Source organism: Trichechus manatus, unplaced genomic scaffold (assembly GCF_000243295.1).
Source record: "Trichechus manatus latirostris isolate Lorelei unplaced genomic scaffold, TriManLat1.0 scaffold00163, whole genome shotgun sequence".
Classification (NCBI taxonomy): domain Eukaryota; kingdom Metazoa; phylum Chordata; class Mammalia; order Sirenia; family Trichechidae; genus Trichechus; species Trichechus manatus.
Window position 1 is genome coordinate 3902430 of NW_004444099.1, and position 23002 is coordinate 3925431.

At 36.9% G+C, this 23002-nt stretch overlaps 1 protein-coding gene across 1 annotated transcript in view; it reads left to right on the forward strand.

Moving 5' to 3' along the window:
• The window catches only part of CTNNA3 (catenin alpha 3), a 1802815-nt gene that overhangs the window by 1057935 nt on the left and 721878 nt on the right, over nucleotides 1–23002 (forward strand). Inside the window, exon 9 of the mRNA XM_004386410.1 lies at nucleotides 5804–5896. Within this exon, the coding sequence (XP_004386467.1) occupies nucleotides 5804–5896 (93 nt within the window). The remainder of the gene's footprint in view (nucleotides 1–5803; nucleotides 5897–23002) is intronic.

Sequence of the window (23002 nt, forward strand, 5' to 3'; positions counted from 1 at the left end):
TTCTGGTTCTAGGCATCCAAGAAGGGTTTGTGGAGGATAAAATATTTGAACCAGGCCTTGAGGTATAGGTCTGATTTTGAAAGATTTGAGGGACGGTTTTCAGACAGAGTGAACAGCTAGCAAAAGGATAAATTCAAGAAGAGTAAATTATTTTATTTTGTACCTGATATGTAAAATATTGTAACAGCTATTGAGGGGTTATAGTTTCAAAGGAAGATGAATATAGACACATTGTGCCAGAAATGAAATGAATACCTCCTTCTCTGCATCTGCCTCTGACACTATGACACTCAGGTTGCCTAAATAAATACAGAGGCAGCAATTTGATTAGACGATGTTTTCGTCTGAATTGATTATGGTTCTACATTACCAGATTTAACTTTGCTGAGTAATTATCTGAAATAAATATGTTCTTGGTGTGTAAGTTTCTGGTGCAATACTAAGCGTGAGTTAAGATTCTTAGTTCACAAGTGGAAGAAAATGACTTTGGCTTATTTAAATAGAGAAAGAAAGATTTTATTGGTCGACACAAAGTAGTGCATGTAATCGAGGTCAGAATGAATGAAGGAGGCTCAGATGGGCAGGAACAAGGGCTTCTCCAAGACCCTAGGCAATAGGAAGTGATGGATATGCCCAGGCTAGGGCTATGGGAGGGTTAGAAACTTTGGTTAACAGTCATACCAAAACTGTCCACCACTGGGTTAGGGGAGGAAAGAGGCATTCTTCAAAGGGAAATCTGTGTGTCATTACCAGAAGGAAGAATGGATTCTGCGTGGAAGGCTACAAATTTCTCCTACATTTGATCTTGTTTCCTGAGTATTCCAATTTTAAAACTTTTCTCTACTTTCTCAGGTAGGATTTTAGGTCATTATTTCTTGTCTCTAGTTTGTGAAAACTTTCTCATGTCTTCCTAGTCTCTCCCATAAATATGCAAGTTGTTCTTCTTGTAGATTTAGCCCCTTTACACTAATCTTCAGGCAGGAGTGTCTATTCAAACAAATGAAAATCAACCAAGATCCGAGTTACATCTGTGAGTTGTGTATGTGGGGAGTAGTATGTCAAAATCATATGGGGAACTTTTAAAAATCTAACTACACATACCATACACTCCACTCCACCCCGCCAATTCCTGCCCATACACATATTTAACATATCAAAATCTTCTGGGGGAAGGGACGTGGACTTTTCTTCTAAACAGCTATTTACTAATGTTTCTCTTCGTCTTACCATCTCTCTTACCCCGAAGTTGAGGATTACTGATATATACTTTCTTTATGGGTCAACATTATTTCTGTTATTAAAGATACTTGACATTCTGTATTCTATGACCACTGTGAGAAAGTTGTAGAGAGAAAGATTTCACCTCATTATGTGGAAGAACTTCATAATTTTATAATTTTGGACTATCCAGCAATGGGGATATGCTGCCCTGCAAAACAGTAAATTCTGTGTCTCTGGAAATGTTTACACAAGAGTTGCATGACCATCTGCCAGTCAGGAAAATAAATGAACATGAAGCAGTGACCTTTCTCTCCCGTTGAGAGCTAGGATACACAGTGATGTGATATTACAATTGACTTTGTAAACTATCTATAAACAAGGGATGTGTGAAAATGGAAATCTCACCCCACATCAAAGTTTACTTCATGTTCTTGAGAAATAATATTACGGGTAAGTACCTGTGTGAGAACTTCTTAGTGACGGACTGAATGATTCATGATAAACAGCTGTCCAAATAGTGATGTCATTGCTAGCAATGATACCATTTCAGTTGTCTAAGATGACTGAGAGGACTACTAGTGCTCCTGTGATTTCAGAAAAACTTGATATTGGAATGTTAAACTATAGCATGATGTGGTTTTCATCGCTTTTAAAACAATCTCTTTGCCAGATTAGAACAAAGTAATGATGAAAAGCGGGGTTAAGCCTATAACGTAGTACATTGATTTAAGGGTCACTGAAAACATTCTCAACTCCCAAATATCTCTTTTTTGCTTCCCTGATTTCTATCATTAGTGAGTCAGTCTTTTGAGTTAAGTGTATCCATCTCTCTGAACTTTTTGAAGGTGAAGAACAGAACTAGCCAAGCCTGCAGGGTCCTGTAAGGCCAGCTTCCAGAACAAGGAATTTCTCACCGGAGACCATGGGTAGAGAGTGAAGGGCACCATGTTTTATGCCAACAGAAAGGGAAGTACCACAGTTTAGCAAATAGAAAGGAGGACAGGAAGATACAAAACTGGGATACAGAACTTGAAATAGGAACCAGGAAGAGGAGAACAAACATCAGCAGGATAATAAAAACATGAATTAGTTCAGGAATTACCTGGCCAGGCTTTCTTGCCTACAATTTTTTTGTTTTGGTTTTTTTTTGGTAACAAAGAAGATGGGGCCCTTGGATCAGCCAAGGTTAAAGCTACAGTGGGACATATGGCATATAAAGGGAGAAGAACTGCTGAGAAGGGGAGAAGCTGAAGAGAGAGGTACTGATGGCAGGTTCATAGCCCTCTCAGCAACATGTTCCTGTTTGTAGGGTTTATTTTGGTTTGTTTGTTTAATCATTAGATACAGAATCAGTAAGGATTTTAAGGATATAACTTAATCTTTTGTAAAAAATGAAGAACATTGTATATCCTGGCCTTTTCTTTTTAAAAAAACATGTGAATTTACCTCAGTGCCTTTGAATCCATTTATTTAGGATAATTTAGACTCTACTTCCCTTGGACTTGGCTGAGGATATAGCATGATATCGATAAAAAGTCTGGCCAATCATTTTAATGCAGGGACCTCTGTCAGTTCTTTAATTCAGGGTGACATAGAAAGCACACATGCATCCCTGGTTAATAGTCTCCTCCCTGTAATTGGTTGGTTGGAGTATGTGTCTTCTCATTTTTGGACTTTGTTTTCCTACCTACAATAGAGGATTGGAGTCCAGTCACAAACTGGCCACCTATGAACTAAAGTAAGCCAGCAGACTGTTGGTTTGGCCAAGGCAGTGGTTGTTTTTCCTTTCATTTTGTTTTAATGCCTTTAGGGAGAGCATACAAACTCATATTTGCCTTGGGACCCACCACCCCACCCCAGCACTGAGTTACATCTAGCCTCTACATTTGTATTCCCCGCATGGCCCCTGAAAGCATTTGAATTTGTAGCTATAAGGTTACACAATCTGTTGAATCTCTTTTGGTTCCAAAGGCCTTAATTATACAAAACCTCTGAGAAGGTGAATGTTCACCTACACATACCACGCCCCGAATAGCAGAGAAAGCAGTGAGCTGGGAGGAAATTCATACATGGTGAGGGCTACCAGGTATCATGCTCGCTCTGCATATTACCTCATTTGATCCTCAAAGCACCCAGAGGGTTAGGTATTATCATACCCATTTTATAGTTGACAAAACACGCCCAGAGAAGCTAATACCTTGCCTATGGTCAGAAAGCTTATTAATTATGGGAGTCAGATTCAAACCCAGGTCTGTTTGGGTATAACACCTCCCTATGCCCTCATTCTAGTTAGTGGGCAGAAACCTCCCATAACGATCTCCTGAAGAATGAAGTTTTACACAGACTTTTGAAATATCTCAAACTTAGATAAAGAATGTCAGATGTCCAAATATCTCAAAATATTTAACAACAAGGTATGTTTGCATGCTGCTTTCCCTGACCAGTAGGGCATTGCCTTCATGCTGTGCTTGGGAACATATTTGACTGCTTAAGGAACCACATAGAATTTAGAAAATAATTCTAGAAGAAATTGGGCTTTTGTTCACACATTAATGTGACTTTGGAAAATATGTCACAAATCACTCCAACTAGAGATGTAAAGAGAATTATTTCTGTCAGTTAACTGCTCTGTTTTGTCAAAGAATACCTGTTATAAGTTCAACCTTGTTTGTACAAATTATCACTAAAATGTAACAGACCTTAATCTGAAAATAGTGCTTGATTACCTGAGAAGTTTACCTGGTATAGATCACTTCTGGTAATGAGAAGTTCAGGCACATAGAGGGACTGCATAAATGGAGACAGAGCCTTAAGATGATTATTAATTGAGTAGAAAAATTTTTGTTGTGCTTGCATTTGAGAGTTTTGTAAAAATTAAGTTTGCTAGTATAAACAGATTCCATGTTTAGAACGATTTCCATGTTATGTTAGTCACTGAATTAGTTTCTATTAAATATGGCCGCCATTAAATGTCCAGAACAAAAATTTTTAGAAGGGAATGAAAAGAGAAAGAGGATACATTAAAAAATAAGTTGATTTAACAAAAAAGTGTCTACATATGGCACTCTTCTGTAATTTTTAAACTTTAATTAGCATTCTTCTGACTTGATGAAAGGATTGAACCAAAAATTTTATTTATTTTTTTAAATCAGAGCCAACAGTGGTCACATGTACAGATAAATATTTTATGCAAGGGCAGTGTAAATTTATATAAGATGTATTAAAGCAATTAGACTGCTGGTTTCACTTTCTGTGAGTGGGGTTTGCGGGGCGGAGGAGAGGGGCATAGAAACTGCTGCCCTTTTCAAATAATTCACAAATGCACTAATTATGTGTCAGATATGAAAGTTGAGGTATTGTGACCTTCAAGCCAACAAAAGACCTTTTCAAGTAAGCCATTTCCATGTACATTAATAAAGTGAACAATACCCTTCTAAAGTTAAATAATGTATGACTGTTATTTCATTATATGTAAATGCAAACCAAGGAATTGCTTCACTGCTGATATATTAAAAGTGATACTATTAAAAACCAAAGACTATAAACCTACTTAAATAACATTTTATGGTACTCTTAAAATAGTGATCCAAAGATATGTTTGTTCATTTTCATTACATGTGGCTAATGGGCAGTTTCTCAGCAATTTTTATATTTTCAGTTTGAACTGTAAAAACTGAGATGTGTTAAAGTATATAATAATTAACAGAAGCATTGGAAACACTGGAAAAAATCTTGTTAGAAAATCTAACAATAAAGTATCACGTATCAGAGAAAATATTGCCTTGGTACACAGTCAGTCATCATGTTAGCAAGAGGAATGTTGAATAAGAGTGGGGTCAGAGGAAGGGAAAATAATTCTAAGCTCTTCTTCATGGCTCTTTCGTGTATAAATAATGTATTTGTAAATACTGGAGATCAAGGTAATTATTTAAAAGAGTGCTGTGCACTTTCTGGAAGAGAATGTGAGCCCCAAAAGCAATAATATATAAAGGAATTTAGGTATCACTGACACTTGAATCAAACCAACTGCTGCAATGTCGAACAGTGTCCAGGAAGTTGTAGTTGAACATCAAGAACAGGAAGAAAAATATAATTGTATTTGTCCAGCTTTGTAGTAGATTTGACACTGAATAAAACATGAATAAAGATACAGTCATGCGACCTCTGGGAAATAATAAAACAATTACAGACTTAAACCACAATCGTGAGATTCCAAGAACTTATTAGCATTCAATCCATAGATAAACATTTTTTTTTTTTTTTAATCCCACAGGAAACTCTTACAGTTGTCTTCTTATTATGGACTAGATGTTAATACCAAGAAACTGTAGGGTTTACTGATTCATTCATCAGGTTTCCCTTTTGTTTTAAACAATTCTTTCTCTAGGGCATTTCGTTGGTATTTTTTTTACTAGATTCTTTGAATAATTCCATAAAATAGATACCAGTGACATTTATGAGAATGCTTGTCACTGAGATTTTTAATGAACCTGTACATGCTTTTACTTGCCTAAGCTAACAAGTGTTTTTGCATTTTCTCGATTATATGAAATAATTTCCATTATTTTGGATTGAATTTCAGGTGGCAAATCTTGCTTGTTCCATGTCAACAAATGAAGATGGAATTAAAATTGTCAAAACTGCAGCCAGTCACCTAGAAACCTTGTGTCCACAGGTAAGAAAACTAAGTTAATATCCTCCCTTTCATTAAAATATTTATGCAAATTATCTATATAAATTTATATATTATTTTATTATGTTACTATTACTGTTTATGTTATTAGTTATTGTATAGAAATGATTTATATATAATATATATATGTTGCTGCATACTTTTATACATTAGAAATATATTAAGATAATTTATTTTAAAAAACAGAGGACTGAAGTGTCCTAAGGTCACAGTTTATTTTTCACTAAACACCTGTTTCCGGTTCCTTCTTTTAGTTAATTCTGAGAGATTTGATGTTAGTTTCAATTAATCTTCTTTAAGAAAAATTTCAAGGATCTTTGAAAATGGACACACTGAATCATGATAATTAAGTGGCCTTAATACATCAACTGATCTTGTTCATTCCTTCCCACTCAAGACAAGGAAAGGGGGAAAGGGAGATTGTTTTACAAGACCACTAAGGAAAAAAAAAAAATCTGGTCTGTATTACAAATCCTAAAATATTGTAGCTCTAAAGGATCTGAGAGCCAAGTCCTCTTATTCTATGAATAAGCAAACCAAGGACTAGAAAATCCAAATATTTCATAGGTATTTGCTTGTGAACCAGTAATTGTTTTAGGGAGTAAAACCAAATGCTGATGAAACCTCAATAAAAGCATCGTGGAAAACCTTGAAGCCCGATTTTACTACTTGAAATGATAAAATCAATTTCTTTTGATAAATTGTTTTGCTTTGGAGTACTTGGTAAGAGTTATTTTCTGATACAAGATAATAAATTATGTGATATATTTTGCCAGGATGCTTTCAAATACGATTCCATAGTATTAAATTATAACTTAGGTTCAAAAAAAAACCACACACACGTTTTATTTTAAAAACTGATCACTGAGCTACTTTTCACTAAGTATGAGGGTTATTATGAATAAGAGTTTGTGTTTCATGTCCTTATCAAAGATAACTTTCCTCATTTGCGTGAATGCACAATGCATCCCGTTCATACAGTATTACGGATTCTCAAAAAGGACTGTCAGTAAAGGGAAAGTGTGGCATTCCCTAAAGGGCCGTATTGGGGTCTGCCAAGGGAAAGAGATAGTTTGAAATCGAAGTATAACTTTGTCCAAATGATTTGGTTTATTTTTCATCATTATTTATTTTGAAATGTCAAATGATTTGAAAAGAGTGCTTTTATTTCTTTTTATCAAAGGAGTTCATGGGTTTGAAAAAAATCAAGAAATCCTTCCCTCTTACCAGTAATTCAGAATTTCTTAAAATCCTAGGTGCAAAACATTTTTAGGGAATTATTTCTAGATGACTAGTAGTCTTGAAGCAATCAGTCAGGATACACATAACACAATCTTAATCACCTTATCTTACAAGACATAAGAACTAAAATGGATAAATAACTTCCTAATACTTAGCCACTCTGATTTCTCAGAGACATCTAAAACTTAATATAGCCAAAATGGCACCTGTGATTCCTCCATTCTTGCCTCCTTCTGCTTCTTCTTCAGTCTTTGAAATTTTAGTTAAAGGCACAGGCATTTATGTAGTTGCTCTAGCTAAAAACCTGGGGATTTTCCTCGATTCATTCAGTAAATATGTAATGAATATCTACTATGTGCTAGGCATTGTTTTGTGTATCTGGGGGTAAAATAGTAAAGAACCAAACAGACAATTCCCTATCTAATCCTTTAACAAATTCTATCAATTTCACACAGAAAAAAATCTATCTTGAATTTATACCTTCTCTCCATCTTGTCTGTCAACATCTTAGCCTATGTATCATCATCATCTCTATCTTGCACTACAAAATATCATCCTATATGGTTTCCATGCTTATACTCATAACCTTCTAATCTACCCACCATACAATAGTCAAAGTAAATTTGAAAATATGTTTTATCAAAATTATTGCTTAAGGAAAGCTAAGGGAGATTTTTACAGTGAAAAGCTAACTCCTTTTTATAGCTTAAGCAGACCTGTGTGATCTTCTGACTGTATTACTTTCAAACCTACTCTATATTATTTTCCCTTTCACTCATTAGATCTCTGAATATCGGCCTTTCTTTTTCTAGAACACAATAAACCCAGTCACACCTGAGGGACTTTGTGCTTTATTAATTTCCCACTGCTCTTTTTCCACGTGGTCATATAAACAGCTTCTTTTATGTTCAATTTATGAGATCTCAGTTCAGACATCATCTCCTCAGAGGTCAATCCCTTAAATCTCACTGCTCTCCCAGTTACGCTGTATTATGGAAACATATTTATTTGTTTTAGAGCTTATATAAAATTTGAAATTAATTATATTTTTATATTAATTATATTAATTTTATTTAATTTATTTAATTAATTTATATTAATTTATTTATTTTTTAATGTATACATTCCACACTAAAAATAAAGCTCACGAAGACAATGGTTTGTTCCTTCATAATCACTACTTATATTCCCTGTACTTAGCAAAAATACAGCATATATTGGATGTTCAATAAACATTTGTTCATTATATAAATGAGCGATAGGGTTTCTAGAATGATTAATTATTCTAGATACATAGAAGGCAGTCAGGTTTCTGGTAACATCTTTTATGATACACTTCTTATCGTGGCATGTCTTCTTTTTGATAATATAAACAGAAAATATGATAGTATACTTAATTTGAATTGTAACTGATGAAAAAATATCCTTAAAATGATTGATTAAGGAATAGATGCTAACCAAGGGTGAGACCTCTACTAGTAGGTTAAATTGATCTACTCTTGGCCTAGTCCATTTCAATAATTTACTAGTGATTTGGATAAAGCATAGAATAATTATTTTCAAATTTTGCAGTTAAAAGTAAGAACCTAAAGGTCCATAGACAGAAGAATAGATAAACAAAATGTGGTACATACATACAAATAGAATACTACTCAGCCGGTAGAAGAAACTAAATCTTGATACATGCCACAATACAGTTGGAGCTGAAAGACATTATGCTGAGTGAAATAAGCTAATCACAAAAAGACAAATATTGTATAACCTCACTTATATAAAAAGAAAAGAAAAGGCAAATGAATAGAGAACAAAGTTTATTAGTGGTTACCAAGGGCTGGGGGGAAGGAGAAAAGGGAGGTTAATGGTGATAAAAATATCACAGTGATTAAAGGTAGGGTTGCACAGCCGATTGTTGTAATTGCTGTCAGTAAGTTGTACATCTGTTAAAAGTTGAATTGGCAAAAGTTGTGTGGTAGATATATTTACAACAAGGACAACAGCAACAAAAAAGAGTAGCTGCTGAGGCTGCTTATGTACAACCAAAAACCTCATGGGATTTGGTTCCTTGATTGGAGGTTTAGGGTCATGGCACATCCCAATTAATTGGCCTAATAGCATGTTTAATACTTCTGTTCTACCTCCTGCTTTGTTGCATAGTGCCTGGGGTCTTAAATGCTTGCAAGTGACCATCCAAGGCACAAAAATTTGTCTCTATTCACCTGAAGCAACAAAGAAAAAAGGAATCAGGAATAGGAGGAGGATATGGAATGTGTGGCTGATTGCCTCCATGAACAACTACCTCCTTAGCCATGAGACCAGAAGAACTGGATGGTGCCCAGCTACCATTACTGAACATTTTGATCAAAGATTCCATAGAAGAATCCTGATCAAAAGGGGGGAAATGCAGAACAGAATTTCAAATTCACATGGACTCCAGACTTCTTGGCACCATGAAGATTGAATGAGCCCCTGTAACTATGGCCTTGAGATAATTTTTAAACATTAAACCAAAAATCTCCCCTGAAGTCTTCTTAAAACCAAACAATAGTTTAGTTTAACTAGTAAAAAATGTCTGCCTTGAGCATTATGCTCTTTTAAGAACTATCTATATGGGATCAAATTGATAATAGAAACTCGAAGATTAGATAAGAAACTTAGAGGGCAATGAATTTATGTTAATGGTGAAGGAACGACTCAGAAAAGGAGAGTGAGAATTGTTGTACAACTTGAAGAATGTAATCAGTGTCACTAAATGGTACATGTAGAAACTGTTGAGTTGGTGTATGTTTTGCTGTGTATATCCTCAACAACAACAAAATAAATAAAACTAAAAAAAGAAAATATAAAAATACATACAAGAGCTGAAAGAATCGGGTCCCAAAAATCTGGATATTCTAGAATATGGACTAAATCTAATTAGACAGATGAAATATACAAGGTATAAATATAAACCATATATATATTGGGCACTATTTTAGGATTCTCTAGAGAAGTAGAACCAGAATATGTGTGTGTGTGCACATGTGGACACACACATATATACAATGTATAGATAGACACACACACAAGGCCTTTGGTTAATTATACATACAGAGAGAGCAAGAGAGATTTATTTATTTTATTGGCTCATGCGGTTGTGGGGGCTGGCAAATCCAAAATCTGTAGGTGAGACGACAGGCTAGAGATTCCTGCAGCCTTGTGTCCCATAATCTGCTGGTCAGAAGATGGGAAGAGTGAAGTGTGAGCGAATTCTGACAAAATGTTTATTTATAGCCTGGAGGCAGAATGTAACCTAAAAGGCCTTTAACTGATTGATTGAGGCCTGCCTGGATTATGGAAGATAATCTGCTTTACTTAAAGCCAATTGACTTAATCACATGTAATTGCTTTGTAACAACAACTAGTGTTTGATCAAACAACTGGACACCATGGCCTAGCCAAGCTGACACATAAACTTAACCTTAACTGTTGCAGACACCATAAAACTAAAAGTAGGGGATGGAAGAAATATGTGTTAGCAATAATATACCCTCCTAAATGCTAGACTCAAACTGTGATGTTGGCTAAGAATATTGAATAGACCATGTACTGCCAAAATAACAAACAAATCAATCTTAGAAGAAATACAAGATGTTCCTTAGAAGTGAGAATGGCTAGACTTTGACTTGCTTGCTTTGGATACATCATCAGGAAAGGCCAGTCACTGGAAAACGATATCATGTTTGGTAAAGTAGAAAAAACAGAACAACCAAACCCCTTGCCATTGGATTGAGTCCGACTCATAGCGACCCTATAGGACAGAATGGAACTGCCCCATAGGGTTTCCAAGGAATGGCTGGTGGGTTCGAACTGCTGACCTTTTGGTTAACAGCTGAGCTCTTAACCGCTGAGCCACTAGGGCTCCTGGTAGAGTAGAGGGCCAACAAAAATGAGGGAAACCCTCATTGAGATGATTGACACAATAGCTGCAACAACAAACTCAAACATATCAATGATCAAGAAGATGGCAGAGACCTGGGCAATGCTTTGTTATGTTATACAAAAGGTTTCCATGAGTTGGAGCCAACTGCATGGCAAAAAATCACAGCAAAGGCTGAGAGATATTCATTGCTAGTAATCTCAGTGTGAGTCAACATTCTAGTATAGCTGCCCGAAAAACTAATGTGATGTAACAAGTTTTCATCAAATAATACAGTTACTCTCAACCTCTTCCCTACTTCAAAATGATTCTTGAAACTTTATATTATATGCTTAGGCTCTACACCCTGAAATTCGAAATTAGTACGTCTGGAATGCAGCCCAGTTGTGTGTGTGAGCATGCATGAATGTGTGTGTTTAAGTTCCACTTTGACAACTTCTATTGAAAGAAAGCATGCACATAACTTTCAATACACATATTCCACTTCCAGGAATTTATGGTACAGATATACCTGTGCATGTGCACAAAGGTCAATGAGCAAGGTTTTTATGTGACATTATCTGTAACAGCAAATGCTAGAACCAGCGTAAATGTCTTTCAGCAAAGGCTGTTAAGAAGCTGTTTAAAGAAATAAATTGACTCTATAAGTTTTCCATCACCTGTTTGTCAGTTTGTCATACTATGGTGATTGTGTACTGCTGGGCTGCTGGAAGCTATACTACCAGTCTTTCAAATACCAGCAGTGTCACCCATGGTGAACAGATTTTAGAAGAGTTTCCAGACTAAGACACAATAGGAAGAAAGAGTTTTGAAAATTAGCCAGTGAAAGACCTGGATCATGACAGGATATTGTCTTATACAGTGGTGGAAGATGAGCTCCCTAGGTTGGAAGGCATTCAAAATACACAGTTGCTGCAACAATGGACTCAAGCATGCCAATGATAGTGAAGATGGTGCAGGACCGGGTAATGTTTTGTTCCGTTGTACATGAAGTCTCCAAGAGTCAGCCGACTGGACGGCAACTAACAATAAATACATGTTTTAGTATGGAAGATATCCAAGATAAGTGAAAAAGGGAAATTTCAAATGTATATAATCCCATTTATGTGAAAAAGGACATAGATTTAGTGATATGATTACATATCCATGTAAAATTTCTAAAAAGTTCCTCATGAGAGTTTTAATAGTGATTACTTCCATGATGTGAGAGTGGGAGATAAAGAACAGAGGTCAGAACTTTCACTTTTTTATTTTATTTTTTAAAGACTCTTAATTGAACCACAAATAGGTGTTTTACTAATATCTAAACAAACCCCAACCAATTTAAAAAAAATTGCTAGAGCGATTCTGGAATGAGTCAGGTTAAGAAACCACTGGATAAGAAGCTGATAGAGTGGACTCAATTCTATTTGTTAAATATGATTGAATTCTCCTAGGTTTCAGTGGATTAACTCATCTTATTCCTTACTGTGTCTAAGAACTAGAACTGGAATGCTTTTCTTGATTGCAGGTGTCACACTTAAAAAAAAAAAAGTCACTTGGATCATAGTTAGCAGGGGATGTCTGAAATAGTGATATGACTTGAAATCTGTCATATGAAAAACTCATAAAAGCAACAGGGAATTTTTAGCCTGGAAAAGGTAAGACTTGGAGAAACATGATCACTGTCATCAGTTCTTTAAAGGGCTAAGTGAAAGACTTGTTCTCAAGGGCCCTGAGGGACGGAACTACAGCCCATGAGCAGAAGCTAGAGAAGTGTTTGCTAACAGAGCTAGTCTGAGAGGAGCTGGGCCTTGGTGGGGATGAGGGATTTGGAGTTTCTCAACCCACAGACATGTAAACACAAGACAGATGACCACTTGACTAACCTTGGAGGGCACAAGCCTTGGATGAGAAGTTGGCCTAGAAGCCATTTAATACTCAACCCTGAAATCCTCTAATGGGTCTACCTTTTGTATAAGGGAAACAGATGTGATCTAGACGATAGCATTGCTGGAGTACTGTAGCTATTTGAATAGTTATACTGGTGGAAGCATAAAACTCTTTACAGGGATTTATCCTGTTCCACTTTAACAAGTGACTTGAAAGGATATTTTCAAAGTAAACATATTATATTTGTGTATGGCAGAAAACTGAGAAACAATCAAAATTCTAAAATATGTTGATAATTTGGGCTAATGTTTGAAAACTCATAAGCTGAAATTTAGTAAGGATAAGTATAAAGTTAGAACTTGAGGTTAAATAAAATCTATTGTACAAGAGGATAAGAAAAACTCTGCTTATCAAAAGCATTTGGGGCATCTGGAGTGGAGAAGGATAATTGTTGTTTTGTTCAATGAATTCCAAACACTGGTCCGTGGAAGCATGTTCATGGTCAATAGTGAAATTATGTCAGGCTAGTTGGCTTTTTTCATGAAGTAAAATTTGACTTTTTATTCTGCATTTATGTACTTGCTACTTTTTTCATATTAATCAAAATATTCTATTTAGGAAATAATGGAAGTGGATGATAGATTTTCGTATTTTTATATCTTGGCAGAATTAAAATTCTCCAATGTCTCCGTTACCTGCCTTCTTTTTAAAATATTTGTGAACTGAAACATCCAGAAAATTGAAAGTATTGGCTGAGGTAACTCGATATATAATTCAGTGGCATAACATGGGGACCATCTTACAGCTTTAACATTATTGCAATGCTTAGCTGGTGATGTAGGGGAGAATTCTCAATATACTTGGCACAGGGGTGTTCATGTCTAGAATGCTGTACTTGTGACTGGGCCCTGCAGTTTAAGAGTTGGCAGAATTAGAGTTGCCTTAAGCCCTAGTGACTATTACCTCATCACTAGGAGTGTTTAAACAAAAGACAAAATGGGACCTGAGTCCTGTCAAAATGCTGAAGAGAGCATTTAATTATTGGAGGTGGAGAGATTAGATGGTCTGAAAAGTTCTATCTGTAAATAGGATTCTACAAGATATGAAAAGCATGATGAAAATATGTTGTTGTTGTTAGGTGCTGTTGAGTTAGTTTTTGACTCATAACCCTTTGCCGTCAAGTTGATTCCGACTCATAGTGACCCTATAGGACAGAATAGAACCACTCCATAGGGTTTCCAAGGAGTGCTTATTGGATTCAGACTGCCGACATTTTGGTTAGCAGCCAAGCGCTTAACCACTGCACCACCAGGGCCCTTTTGACTTATAAAGACCCAATATGACAGAGTAGAACTGCCCCATAGGTTTTTCTATGCAGTAATCTTTATGGGAACAGATCTCAGGGTCTTTTCTTTTGTGGAGCTACTGGATGGGTTTGAACCTTCAACCTTTCCATTAGAAGCCGAGCACTTAATTGTAGTGCCAACAGGGATCCTTAATGAAAATCTAGGTGTATATTTTTCTGTGGCAAACACACACTCAGTTAAGAAGACTCTCAAAATGACTTAGATTTTCAAAAATCAAGTTCAGTTTTCTAATCACTACGTAGTTTTAATCAATAATGTCCAGTACAGCTTTGTTGTATCTTCTTTTGTCTGTCCTTCTCATCAAATGGTATCCAATGACTTGAAAGAACTAAATCAGCTTCCAAAGGTACCTAATTTACTTTCAGTGATTTGCTTACACCTAAAAAGAGCATATTTTCATAAATTCTTATTTGGAAATTATAATTACTTTCTAAAAGTGTTATATGTTGGGTATGTTGAAGAGTAGGGAGGAAAATGAAGGTTACCCCAAACATAACATAATTATGAAATATAAACGAAATATAAAAAGAAAAAAGAATTACTGGAGGAGAATGTGCACTGGAGATCACCTGTATTCATATTTAAACATGGAAATTGTAAGTTCTGTGAAAGTAGGAATAGTTGGTCCACTGATGTATCCTAAGAATAATGTCAGGTACGTAATGGTCACTCAATGCATATTTGTTGAATGAATGACTATGCCTGAACGATTCTCTTTGGGATTACCGGGGTGGGAAAGAGGATGAAAGCCAGCCCTAGACCTCATTCTTTGCTCTCTGGAAAGTGTAGAGACTCCTAATTTCCAACCAAAGTGATAAAGGGTCCGAATATGACACTTTGTCTGCTGAAGTACAAGTCATGTGAAGTTACTGGCGTTATTTCCCTCTGTATGGACAGGATTATTTTGTTACAACAGCAACTTGTTCTGATTAGGTTAAGATGTGTTGCTGTATTTAATCCACGCTTCAGTGAGGGCATTGGGATATCTTTTTCAAATGGAAAAACATATCCTGATTTGTATTTTTTGTGTGTGTGTGATCAAGGAGCTGTCATATTTGTGAATTGAAAGCACTTAATTTTCTAAGTATCATGCTCTGGGGAAGCAAGTATGTTTTCTTTCATCTTCTGTAAATGACGATGGATGTTTTGTTTGTAACTAAACAACATAGGACTGAAATAATCAATCTGAAATAACCATATTCTTTAAGAATCCCAGGGTGTACCGATGAGCGTCTTGACGGCCTTCTACAATTATGCCTAATTTATTTATTTTCTCTTCAGAGAATGGCATAAAATAAGATTTTGGAAACACAGAGCTATGTAACACTGCAAAAAGGCTAAAATAAGGCTTTCAAAAAGATAATCATGATTTAATGATTGATCCTCAAGACTGACTAAGATAATTTCAAACTAGAAGTCCTTTCCCTGTGACTCTATGATACTTATGTAGAGAGAAAGAGCTTCTGTGGGGCTATGAACACAGTTGCTTTCCAAGCCTAGACATTGGTCTCTGTGTCTTTGTAGTTATCATTGCTCTATATCTTGTTCCAATTACACAGCCACTTGCTTCCACTCACTCCAAAGATATTTTCATTTATTAAATATTTATTGATCACTTACTGGGAGCATCCATGAAGCTAGGGTGAGCCAGAGGCAGGAGTAGGGATTGCAGGGGGTACCCACTGGAGCCGCTCTAAGGAATAAAAGTCCTAAGATCTAGGTTCAACTACAAAGAGCTTTAGCTACGAAAATCTCAGGTGGTGTATCCTAGAATAAGAAACCAAAATTATAGAAGAGAACTTACAGCCATCAAATTCTCTTAGGGAAGTGGGGTCAAAAATTAGATAATGACTTGAAAGTAAGTAGCCAGGACAAAGCACAATTTAACATGCAGGCTGAGGCAAGAGTTTCAGAATTGAACACAGACTAGAGAGTCTGTGATAGAGCCTTTGTTTATACTCATGAAGTGTGCTGTATTATTAAACATGTTAGCGTGAAGGATCTGTGCTTGCCTGGACAGTGTTCTAGGCACAGAGGGAAACAACAATGGAACTCTGTTTACATTGATTTTATGTTACGTAGGGAAACTGTATTATCCAGGTAGAAATGAAATGGTGTTATCAAAGCATAGGCTGAAATGTTATGGGAGTTAAGGAGAGATTCATGTCAGTTAGGGGACTCAGGGAGGGCTCCCAGAAAAGTAACATTTGTCTTAGACCTTAAAGGATGAGCAAGATTTGGACACTTGGGGATATATGAAAAGGGCATTCTAGGCAGAGGAGATGGAAAAGTATATAACATAAATTGAAAAGAGTGAGTAATTGAGTTTGTCTAAGCCCCATTGTTTCTTAACAGGTGAACTCCTAGCATTTTGGAGAGAACAATTCTTTGTTATGTAGGGGCACTCACAAGGCTGAGGCTGTAAATGCCATAAAACCCAGAATCTAGGGCACTAAATACACACCCGCTGACTTCCCAAGCACAGTCTTTGTGATAACCTAAAATGGCTCCACTAATTTCCAGGTGCCTCCTAGGAGAGCAGTAATGCCCTATTTGAAAGCTATTGGGTGGACATAGACTGCAAGAAGGAGAGATGGGATTCACAATTGAAAATTGGGTAGTAGCCTTTACTACCACACCAAGGAATAGATTTGGTTTAGCAGAGGATGGAAACGCATTACAGGTTTTTAGTAGGAAAGAGACATTATCACAACTGTGTTGCCAGTCTGGAAACTGTGTATAAACTGAATGAAAACATGGAAAGGTAGGGCCAGTTAAGAGAATGTTGAATATTACATGCAAAAGCCAGGATCTGAATAGAGGACATGGAAGTAAAAATTGATAAAATGGAACAAAATTGTAAATGCACTATATAAATTGACCAGAAATTAAAAACAAATTAGATGGTGATGTTGATGAAGGGGAAAGGGGATGAATTAGAAGTCTTAAGCCTGATTCCTGGGAGGGTAGTCATTCTTCAAGGAAAACATGGAAATAAAATAGAGGAATCACTTGTGAAAAGAAATGACTATATCTAAAGTATATTATTTGAGATACTACCTGAACCTCTAGGCTGAGACTTTTAGAGAACAACATTTACAAGAAATTTGAGATATCAGAGCTAGATATGGTAACCATTCATATAGAGGTGATGTTTGGAACCATAAACGTAGAATAAGATTGTTGAAGAGCAAGAAAAAATAAAAGGATCAAAGGCAGAACCTTAAGAAAACCACATCTAAAAAAAAAGGAAGAAGATGAGCCTGAGAGAGAACAATAAGCAAAGTAGGAGGAAAGTCAGGACAATGTACAAGACTAGACTTAGCAGAAACCTAGCAAGTGGAATATTTCTTGCAGTGTGGTCAGTAATGTCAGATGCTTCAGAGAGGCCCAATGGGATGAGTACTGAAAAGTCTATAGAGAAGATGGCATTGGTGATCTTAATAAGAGAGGTTCCAATGGCATTATGGGAAAGGAGTAGAGGGTGGGCCCAGAAATATATTCATTGACTTTGTTCCTAGGGATTGAAAAATAAACTAAATTGTAGAACTAAAATCACTGGGAATCCTCTCCTTACAGATTTTTCCCATAGGGTCCTACTATACTTTTATTTCCAGTTACTTTGCTGATATTGTTTTTTCATCTCCAAAATCTATGTAGTTCGTTAGGTTTTTAAGCAATTCTAGCAGTATTCTGTAAAGCTAAAATTTATTCAGTGAGCTCAGGCTCATGGAGCTAAGTATTAATATAAGTCATCACAGATTTTTAATAACAATTAAGATATCTTGGACTTTCAAGTGATTAACGCTTAATGTTAAATACATGAGGAAATAGATTGAAAAAGAATATGGCTTTACAGTTTAAGATACTACTATGCAAATTCAGAAGGTAATGGTGCTAAAAAATATTTGGTTGGTCACTTAAATATGAGTCCGAAAGGAATTATCTGTCATTATTAGGATATTTAGCCAAAAGGAGATTGACTATGACTATTGAACTTAGTCTTGAAGGTTAGTGTGAAAACTGCCTGTGGCCATATGGCCTGAAAACTGCTACACCCCATCATGACAATCTCCCTGACCAAAACACTGGAGACAATCCAGGTACTCATTCTTCTCCTCCTTGTGCTATGACCAAGGTTCCAAATTATAGTCCTGTAACTAAAAGATTCTCATTTTAACTCAGAGTAAAAGGCAATGCTTAAACCAGATCAAGTGGAGTGAAACAAAAGTGCCTTGAGAATCTAGAAGCTGTAAAATCATTGCTCCAAAAGACAGAATGGACTAGGCTTAGGGAATTTACAAAAGTCAAAATGCTGTTTCTAGTAAGTAGCAAGGTATCGAAGTGGCATTGGAAAGTCAAAATGCTGTTTCTGGCAAGTAGCAAGGTATCGAGGTGGCATTGTACAGTTTATAATTTTAAAAATAAATTTATTTCTGTTTTGGTCTACTATACTTATATCACAATGGAGCCCTGGTGGTGCAGTGGTTAAGACCTCAGGCTGCTAATTAAAAGGTTGGCGGTTCAAATCTACCAGCCACTGCTTAGAAGCTCTGTGACGCAGTTCTACTCTGTCCTATAGGGTTGCTATCAGTTGGAATCAACTCGATAACAAGAAGTTAGATTTTTTTTTTTATATCACAATAAAATTTCATTATTTACCTAATAGAGTATGACATGAGTTAAATACATCACAAAATAATCATACCATTTTTTCAATTCCTACTTTTTGAAAAGTACAGGAAAGCACTGCATCTGAGCAAGAATATTCACACAGCATCTGAACACATACACAGCTTCTGGGCAGGGTACATGTGTGCACTTTGTAACAAGTCCATCAAGGAAGAGATGACCACCCCTCAGGCCTCTGCAATGTGGCAGGTGCTTTACTAGAGTTATCATATTTAAGTCTTGTAATCTAATAATTATTGGGCGCATTTTATGTATAAGGAAGAAGAAATTCAGAGGTGTTAAGCCAGTTGCTCAAGGTCAAGGAACCAAAAAATAAATGCTTTAGAATTTGAATGCTAATAGTCTTATAGGTTTTAAGAGAGTTATCATCGGTCAGAGTTTTATGTATTCATATTTATGTAATTCTCCAAAGAACATTGACTTTTTTCTATTTTCCTTGCTATAAATGAAGCAATAAAGAAAATCTTCCAGGAGCCTTTCTTTGCAACATTGAGTTTGTAATCCTGTTTGACTCTCATGGATTTAGGGTTTACTGTTTCAGAGTTCTAGGCCTTGGCTCTTTTACAAAGTGATAATAAATTAAATTAACATTAAACATTTAGCACTTTATTATTAAAACGCTTTGCAATTTCCTTAAGCTATCACAATCAGTAAGGTTCAATTTCAGAGCGGTTGAGTGACTTCTATAAGTATACACAGCAAACTAGGGGCAGCGGTTGGAATATAGATCATGTAGGACTGTGGTGGAACAATCGTTAAGTCCTCGGCTGCTAACTGAAAGATTGGCAGTTCAAACCCACCCAGCAGCTCCGTGGGAGAAAGACCTGGTGATCTGCTCCTGTAAAGATTACAGCCTAGAAAACCCTATGGGCTGTTGTACTCTGTCACATGAGTTTGCTATGCACCAAAAATCGACTCAATGGCACCTAACGAAAACAACAACTGGGCTACACTAAGTAGAAGGTGGCTTGGTTGTGCAAACAGTTAAGCATTTGACTACTAGCCAAAAGGTTGTGGTTGGAACCCACACAGAGGCATCTCAGAAGAAAGGCCTGGCAATCTGCTTCTGAAAGTTCATAGTCTTGGAAATCCTGTGGAGCAGTTCTACTCTCCGCACATGGATCACCATGAGTCGGAAACAACTGGGTGGCAGCTAACAACAACAATGTGCTAAGAAGGGAAATTTCTTTCTAAAAGTAATGCAGTTGCTACTAAAAAAAAAACCAAAAACCAAACTCATTGCCATTGAGTCAATTCCGACTCACTGTGACCCTATATGTCAGAGTAGAACTTCCTCATAGGGTTTCCAAGGCTGTAATCTTTATAGAAGCAGACTTTCACATCTTTCTCCCGAGGAGCGGCTGGTGCGTTCGAACTGCCGAACTTTCAGTTAGCAGCTGAGCACTTAACCACTGTACCACTAGGGCTCTTTGCATTGCTACTAGATGACTTTAATTAGATTAGTGGCTGATGTATGGCAAAAGGGTTATAGGGAACCAAGAGTAGAAGAAGAAGGGTGATGAGTTAGGAAGCTGTTGCAGTGAACTAGGCAAGAATCATGATAGCTTGACCCAGGGTAGTGATTGTGGAGATGGTAGAACTTGTAAGCTTGAGGAAATGTTTGTGGAATAGAGGTGACAGGACTGGACAGGATAGGTGAGAAAAGAGCATGATCTTGTAGGCACTCTTAGATTTGGGGTCTGAGCATCAGACAGCGTGGACAGACCTGCCATTTACTGAACTGGGAAATATTTGCGGAGGTGTAATTTGAGAAGAGGTAATAATGAGTTCTGTTTAGGCAATATTAGGTTTGAGATAGCCAAGTGGAAGTGTTAGGTGGTGGGGAGATTTTCACTGTGAAGCTCAGAGAAGAGATTTAGGCAGGAGATAAAAAATTGTGAGTCCACAACATATAAAACCCATTGCCATCAAGTCGATTCCAACTCATAGTGATCGTATAGGGCAGAGTAGAACTGCCCTATAGGGTTTCCAAGGAGCTGCAGGTGGATTCAAATTGCTGGCCTTTGGTTAGCAGCTGAGCTCTTAACCACTGCGCCACCAAGGCTCCTCAAAAACATATAGATGGTATTAAAAGTCATTGGACAGAATGATATCGCTTAGAGGGAGAATGTTGCCCCAGAAGAGGAAATAAGGAAGGCTAGAACCCTGGGGCACTCCAGCATTTTTCGAACAGCCAGGAAAAGGGAAACCCACAAAAAAGCAACTGGGAAAAAAGAGCCAGAGAAGTAAAATGAAAACCACAACATTGTAGAACAGTGGAAAACTAGAAAATTAGTTTTAAGAAGGAAGAAGTAGTTAGCCTAAGTCAATTGTTGCTTGAGAACTTGAGTAAGATGAGAACTAAATACTGCTCTTTGGATTTCAGTCACAACTGAGGTAATAGACAAACCTTGACTCTATGGGCCTTCAGCAAGTAAGGTTCTGTATGCTAATTACTTTTCTAAAGAAGATAGTCCAAGAGACCCTTAGAGAAGTGGTTTTCCAAGTGTGGCCCCTAGACCAGCAGTATCAGCATAGGAACTTACTAGAAATGCAAAAAGTTAGGCCCCACCCTAGACTTACTAAGGAGCTCTGGTGGCACAGTGGTTAAGTGACTGGCTGCTAACCAAAAGGTCGGTGGTTCAAACACACCAGCTGCTCCTCAGGAGAAAGATGTGACAATCTGCCTCCATTAAGATTACAGTCTTGGAAACCCTATGGAGCAGTTGTACTCTGTCCTGTAGGGTCACTGCTAGTCTAAATCAACTAATGGCAATGGGACTAGACCTACTAAATCAAATGCTGTGGAGGTGGCGCCCGAATATGTTTTGACAAGTTCTCTAGGTGGTTCTGATGCATGCTACGCATTTATCTGGAGCAGCAGTGTGCTGGAGCAGACCAATATAGAGTCCAGAATAGCTTGATTGTGCGCATCTCTTCTGAGGTCTGTGTAATTGATGGTTTGACATTCGTCATGGTCAGAGTATTTATACCAAAGAAGTCAGAGATTGACAAACACTACAAATTAGAGCTATTTTTGAAATTTTCTTCTAGAGAACTGGTTGTTTAACATCTTCCAACATAGACTGTTGGAAAAATCAGTAGGTCTAGAGTAGAATCGGAGAATTTACTTTTTCACAAGTATCATGTGATGCTGATCACACTGCTGGTCAGGGAACCCCCCACATTGAGAATTATTAGAACGAAATATGTTTTATCCTTCCATGTTTCTCAAATGTTGTCCCCTTATATATTTCTTAATCATTCTATCTGCAAAGTGCAGCCTACCACCATCCAGTCAATTCCGACTCATGGCGACCCTCTGGGACAGAGTAGGACTGCCACATAGGGTTTCCATGGAATGCCTCGTGGAGTTGAACTGCCGACTTTTTGGTTAGCAGCTGTAGCTCTTAACCACTATGCCACCAGGGCTTCCTATAGGGTCTCTATGAGTCAGAATCAACTGAATGGCAATGGGTTTGGTTTGGCTTGGCAAAGTACAGAAATCCTATTTGAATTTCCTTTCTTTTTCATCCCTTGTAACTAGTTAGTGAATTTAGTAGTCACAACTTCCACTCTGTCAATGCTACCATTACTTTAATCTAGATCTTCATTACTTCAGGCCTCCATTACTACCACTGCTGATCTCCATGACCTTCTTCTTTTATTTATCTACCTAACACAGTGACCCTGTGCAGACTCTTTGGTGTTTCCCTCTTCTCTACTCCCACCTCTGACATAAGGCTATCCAATGGCTGCTGTTATTTCCTGCATCAACTCCAATCTCCATTACATGTTTTTAAACCCAGTACTAATTACCACACACACCATATACCAACATTTGTCCATCCCTTCATCTTTTGAATATATCTACCCAATTTCTATATCTAGGCTTTTGCTTATAATTCTGCAGAGACCTGACTTGCATTTATTTAATTTTATTTTTGTTGGTTCTCTATATACAATCTCTCTGCCCTATAGTTTCCCAGCATATATTTT